Source organism: Natator depressus, chromosome 5 (genome assembly GCF_965152275.1).
Source record: "Natator depressus isolate rNatDep1 chromosome 5, rNatDep2.hap1, whole genome shotgun sequence".
Taxonomy (NCBI): Eukaryota; Metazoa; Chordata; order Testudines; family Cheloniidae; genus Natator; species Natator depressus.
In genome coordinates this window covers 16,631,170-16,637,407 of record NC_134238.1, presented here as the reverse complement: position 1 = coordinate 16,637,407, position 6,238 = coordinate 16,631,170, and the positions used below count along the sequence as shown (strand labels likewise).

General features: G+C 50.1%; 1 protein-coding gene across 1 annotated transcript in view; it reads left to right on the top strand.

The window, feature by feature from the left end:
* Positions 1 to 381: 381 nt before the first annotated feature.
* Positions 382 to 6,238, top strand: part of MEX3C (mex-3 RNA binding family member C) — a 29,303-nt gene continuing 23,446 nt past the window's right edge. Inside the window, exon 1 of the mRNA XM_074952367.1 lies at positions 382 to 1,066. Within this exon, the coding sequence (XP_074808468.1) occupies positions 382 to 1,066 (685 nt within the window). The remainder of the gene's footprint in view (positions 1,067 to 6,238) is intronic.

Below are 6,238 nucleotides of genomic sequence, written 5' to 3'. Positions count from 1 at the left end.
CCGTCGCCGTCACAATAAGCGCTGGGCCGCCCCAACAATCAGCGCCTGCTCCTGCTCGGGGGCCGCGGGGGAGGGCGCTTTCCTTCTCTCCCAGGCCTGCCCCGGCACCGGCTCCACCGTCCAATCGCTCGGCGGGGAGAGCGGGGCGGGGCGGGGCTGCAGCTGCCTTCGCCGCCGCCTGCGGCTCTTTCTGGAGTGGGAAGCGATGGAACAAAAGAAGCGCTGAGCGCGGCGGCGGCAGCAGCGCCCAGGCCGCGCCCGGTGCCCCGCGTCACTCGGTGTCCCCGGCAGCGGCATGGAGGGGACGCTGCCCCTCTAGGCTCCGCGGCGGCGGCAGCAGGACCCGGACCTAGCCGAGCCCCCCCGCCCCCGCTCCCGGCCATGCCGAGCGGCAGTGCCGCCGCCGCCGCCTGCCCCCAGGAGGAGCCCGCCGAGGCCCAGCGTCTGCCCCCGCCGCCGCTGCTGCTGCTCCAGCAGCCGGACACTCTGCTCCTGCGGGAGTGCCTGGCCGGGCTGGGCCTCCACGATCGCGGCCTAGCGGGCAGCGGGGAGGCGGCCGCCCGGCAGCAGGCCCGGGAGCGGCTGGCGGGGCTGCCCCCGCTGCCTGAGCCGGGGCCCGACGGGGCGGAGGAGGTCGAGGACGAAGGGGACCTGGAGCTGGAGGAGGAGCTGCTGGCGGCGGAGGAGGAGGAGGAGGAGGAGGACCCGGCCTCGCTGCTGCTCTCCTCGTCTTCCTCTTCCTCACCCTCGCAGCTGCCGCCGGGGGGGCCGCCGCCGCCTCACCCGCTGCTGCCCGGGCTCGGCTCCGTGCTGCTGTCCCCCGCCGCCGCCTTCGATGCCCAGGAGACGGCGGTGGCCGGGGTGCTGTACGGGGCGGACGATCCCCAGGGCATGATGGCGGCGATGCTGTCCCACGCCTACGGTGGCGGCCTAGGCGGGGGGCCGGCGGCGGCCCCGGCTCTGAACGGGGAGCAGGCGGCGCTGCTGCGGAGGAAGAGTGTCAACACCACCGAGTGCGTCCCGGTGCCCAGCTCTGAGCATGTGGCCGAGATCGTCGGCCGTCAGGGTGAGTCCCGCCCGCGCAAGGGGGAGTCGTGCCCGAGGAGAGCGGGGACGGGGCCTGGGCGAGGCCAGCAGGAGAGAGGCGGGCGAGGGGTGAGGCCTTCCCGCTTGGTAGGATTGCGGGGGGCGGAGAGGGCCGCCGGCGAGGGGGAGGGCCGCCGGCCCGGCTGTGCGAGAGAAGGCCCGGCTAAGCCTCGGCCGTGGGGCGCTGGCCCGACAGGGGCAGGGAGGCCCCGGTGAGGTGCCTGGGACGGAGACGTTGGGGAGGGCTTGGGCAGGCTCCCTGCGGGTGGGGTAATCCCGGGCCAGCCCCCTGAGGGTGTTCGCCATGGGTGGGGGTGTGGGCAGCCTGGCAGGGGCCGTGGGAGGATGTTACAAGGGGGGGGGGCCGGGGACTCTGGGTCTGCGGTTGGAGGGCGGGAGGGGGCGCCCCAGCCAGGTGGGTGCCGATTTGAGGATCTGCTGGGAGGTGGGGGGCTTTCCACGGAAGATGGCTGGCGACCAGCCCCTGAAGAGGGGGCGTGTGTTGGTGTGAACCTTGGCCAGGAGACTTGATATCCCCAGAGGAGAAGCAGGGTGAGGGTTGAGCCTTGCCAGGAGAATAGGCAATAACATGGCAGATGGGTGAGCTGAGCAGGGGCTGGGACTGGGCCACAGTTCTGGCTGGGAGTTGGGTGGGATGAGTTCTGTGAGGGGTGAGCAGTAGGTTGGTAGGCAAGTTCTGCCAGGGCAATGGGCAGTAGTGCCTGGGGTGGGGAACCTTGCAGAATGCCAGAGCCACTGCAATCAGCTATCACTGGGTCAGGCAAGGTGGTGGTGAGTATTTATACTAAAAGGGATAGGACTCTGGGGAAGTGAAATTTACCAGTCAAGTGGCCTGAAGCCTAGGTGCACCAGTGGGGCAGGATGGCAGAACTGAGCTGGCACAGGACAGCTCTGCTAAAATGAGAAACTGGAGTCTGCTTAACAGACTAACTAGACATGGAGGGGTATAGTATAGCTTATCTCAGGGGAGAGGAGATGGACAACTGCTGGAGCATAAACCAGCACAAGCCACTGTAGGGAGACAGCAGTAGTGTTGTGAACGGATAGGGCTGTAATCTCTTCTTCTGGGCAGGCTGTTAGAATCAAAGACTGCTTGGTTAAACTTGATAAGGTTTTTTCAGTTTTAGTAGCTGCAGCTATTCAGGTTTGCATAATGGCATGAAAGAGCTGAATGGATGCCTCTCTTCATTCTCAGTCAGTGGGATAAATTCTCCAACCAGTCCCTTAAACTAACTCCCCCAATCTGTCTTTTTGTCTGGGGATACAATAACCGGGGCTTGGGGCTGGTGGGAACGGGCCCTTGCGTGTAATAGAACATGAGACTGGAATGGCCTGGGAAGCCTGCATAAAGAGCTGAGTGCAAGAATAGTTCAGGCTCCTACATTTAGTGGTGATTACTTGTTTGTGTGTGTGAAACGTTAAACCATACATTTCAATATAATCTGCTTGAGTAAAAATAGTTTGTTTTGCTTTCAGTGTGGTGGGGGTTTTTAAAAATACAATTTGTGGTAAAATTGAGTTTGAAATTTACTGACTTTTGGCCAGTTTCTGCAAACACATGCATGTGAGTAGTCGCATTGGCTTCTGTGGGTATGTGAATGACGATAGTCACTTGTCTGAATGTTTGCAGAATTGCATGCTTAGTCCTTTATTATGACAAACTTCCATTCATGCTCATTCAGACAAATAAGATGAGACTTCCACCATGAGCAAACTTAATGGGGGGAATAAATGTGTTATTTCCCTTGTTGCTATTTTTAACTGTTGCGTGTTTGATTAAGTGTTCTTGCCCTCACGCTCCAGTTTTTGCTTCCTGTTGATCTTACTGCAAAGTCACATGTTTGTTTTTCAAATCATGCTTTTGTGATAAGGTCATGCTTGTGATGTCACAGGTTCAGTATTGTCACTTTCTTGTGGTATCAGGGTGAGAGAAAGATGGGGGTGTTGGTAAGATCATTTCATGCACAAGTGTTTCTGGTAAGAAAATTAAAAGCATTTTTTTAATTTATAAAGGGGGATGGCCTAAATGATCAAACACGGGTGCCTAAACAAAAGCACTCTGTTCCATTTCCCTTTTTATATTACTTTGTTTACATTTGCTGTTTGAGTCAAAGGGTGAGTTAAAATAATACAAAATAAGTGAAGCGCTAAAGATGCATTCTAAACACCGTTCATTCACTGGGTTTACTTTCCTCCATCCTTTGTCTGTTACCTGTTTGGACTGTAAGCTGCTCAGGTCAAGGATTTTCTCTTTATTTGTTCATGAAAAGCCTATACACAAATACCTTTTTTTATTTAATCATTTCTGTTGTATAAGTAGTTGAAGTGTTCATTTAACAAACTTCAAAATCAAATGTTTACGGATTATTAGAGTAGGAATATGTCCCTTGATTCCCCATGCAACAGGGTCGAATACACAGATCTGAGACCCTTTCTTTAAAAGCGTGTCCAAGAGAGCAATGAAGACAGGATCTTTGTTCCTGAAGTGTTCATCTGCTCTGCCTCCTTTTGCTCCTCAGCTGACATCATACTTTTTAGTTTGTGATAACACTTAGTTGCAGTGGAGAAGATCATGCCAAAAACAGAATGATGGCTTCAGAAAAGGACAAGTAGCAGAAAAGAGAACTCAGGATTTTCATTACTATTTTTTGTTACCAAAAACACTGGCATAAAAGCATTGGTTTTCTTAAAAATGTATTGGCAACTCATTAAAGGAAGTCTATACTTCAGATAGCTAAACAAATAGTTGGTATAGAAGTGGTATACTTATCAAAGGAATCTTCAAAGTTTGTATTTAGAAATACCTGTCTATTGAATAGAACTGTGTTCTCACACAGACACAGTCTAGCCATGTATTGATAGAGCAGTGATCCCAACTTGATTTGTTCATGTACTGCCTTCTTAAAAAAGTGTGTTGAGGTGAATGGATAGACCATCAAGCTCACGCACAACAGTTTGGGAACTGCTGTACTAGAGAATTTTGATGCTAAATTCTGCCTGCCTTGCTATCCATTCCAGTAAGGACATTGCAGCTACACTGTAGAATGTGGTTATCCCATCATATCTCCTGAACATCATCTGGCTGCATTCTGGTTTTGAACTAATACAGCTTCTGTAACACTGTGCATGGGTCTCCTGTTTCTATAATATTTTTGTTTAATAAAAAGAATATTTGTATGCAGTGCTGATGCAATTTCAAGGTGACCTGTGAATGAGCTTACAACAATTGGATTTGTGTCTTTTTGCATTTTTTGTTGTTCTATTATGTACAAAGAGAACCCGGAAGGTGTTCTCTTAATATGTTCCCTGATGGTTTAATTGCTGAAATATCAGGAATGTCAAATCTGGTGTGGGTTTTCCTGGAGGACTCACAGGGGTCTGAAGAGTATGTTTATTGTGTGTATTTGAAAAGAATAGTTAGGGTGATTGGAACTTAACAAAAAAGTTCTTTTAGCCAAGCTGAATTTTTAACAGGGGGCGGGGGAATGGACTGCTAGCATTCTTTATATACCATAACAAAAAGGTGTAAGCTGACTTCTATTTGCCAGTTATATTTAAACTTACAAAATACTTAGCATTTTTAATATATAAATACAACTTATGCAGTACTTCAAAATATTGATACAGCACTTATCTTTCTGGATTGCTACTCCCACTTTGGGGACTTGTGCTGGGAACTGACATAGATACTGGAGCAGTTGGAGGCCATGTCCCTGTTAGGAGCAGCGTAGCGGCATCAGTACGGCTCCATAGCTATGCTGCTGTAACTCTGTAGCGCTGATAAGGAACTACAGCGATAGGAGGGATTTTTTCATCACTGTAAGAACTCCACTTTCCTGAGCAACGGGAGCCAAGTTAACTGAAGCATTCTTCTGTCAACTTTGCTTGGCCTACACCAGGGGTTAGGCTGGCATAGCAGTGGCACTCGGGGTGTGCATTCACACCTCTGAATGCTGTAGCTATGTTGACCTAATTTTAAAGTGTAGTCCAAGCTGAAGGAGCTGTGTTGTGTGGATATATTCAGCAAGTTTACACTAGCGAGGATGCATCGTGTGGACACCCTGCACTAGTGCAAATTACAGAAGTTCTGTTGATGTGTAAATTGCAAATGTGCACTTCTCGTGTAGACAACGCTTCACTGAGGGTTGCTACTTCAGGCCTGGCCTATACTTAAAACCTGTCAAGATAGCTACTGTGCTTGGGGCTTGAAAAATCAACACCGCTGAGCACCAAAGTTTAAACCAATCTAATCCCTGGTGTGGATGCAGCTGGGTTGGTGGAAGAACATTTAAGTCGACCTAGCTCCCATAGCTCAGGGAGCTGGTGTTTGTACAGTGACAGAAGAACCCCTCCAGTCGTTGTAGTTTGTATCTGCACAACAGGGTTATAGCAGCATAGCTATGGCACCATACTATGCGCCTCTAGCACCCATAGTTTAGATGTGGCCTTAGTGACATAGCCGTATACGTTTCAGTCCTAGTCTTCCTGCTGCGAGCATTCACGTCCCATTAGAAAACACTTGGAGGAAGGTATAAACCATTTGTTCCAATGAATTCATGCATTTTTTTCCAAAACAATTCATGCAGAATTTTCCTTTTAAATTCTAAAACCCGTAAGTTTTCCACAATGTAGAGAGGCCTTTTGAGCACTGGCAGAAAGGAAAGGGGGATAGCAAGCTGCTGACTGGCTTGACAAAGGTTGGGTTAAATAACTTGAACAAGGTCACATAAGTCTGTAGCCAAACTCAGAAAACCATTGACTTGGGCTGCCTTCTTGGGCCCCCAACATTGCTAATAGAAGTGGGAATTTAAAAAACAAAAACAGGACAAAAATGTAGTTTAGGGGGCAGTGGTTGAAGGAGATTGGATGAAGCTTTCCAGAGGTTCCAGACATACAGGAGTTTGAGGAGGAAAAATAAGCCACAGAAGTTTTGTCTACAGTAGACTTATTTATCTCCTAAAACTTCCTACTGTTGCTACCATGGATACACTTCCCCTGATAGAAAGCTGTAGTGAAGACAAAGTAAATAACATAACTGCTACTGCTTTAAAAACAAACTGTTGCCACTGTTAGAGTGGGAACCATTTTTACCACCTGCAGTAGTTAACATATTTTAATGTTTTTTTCACAG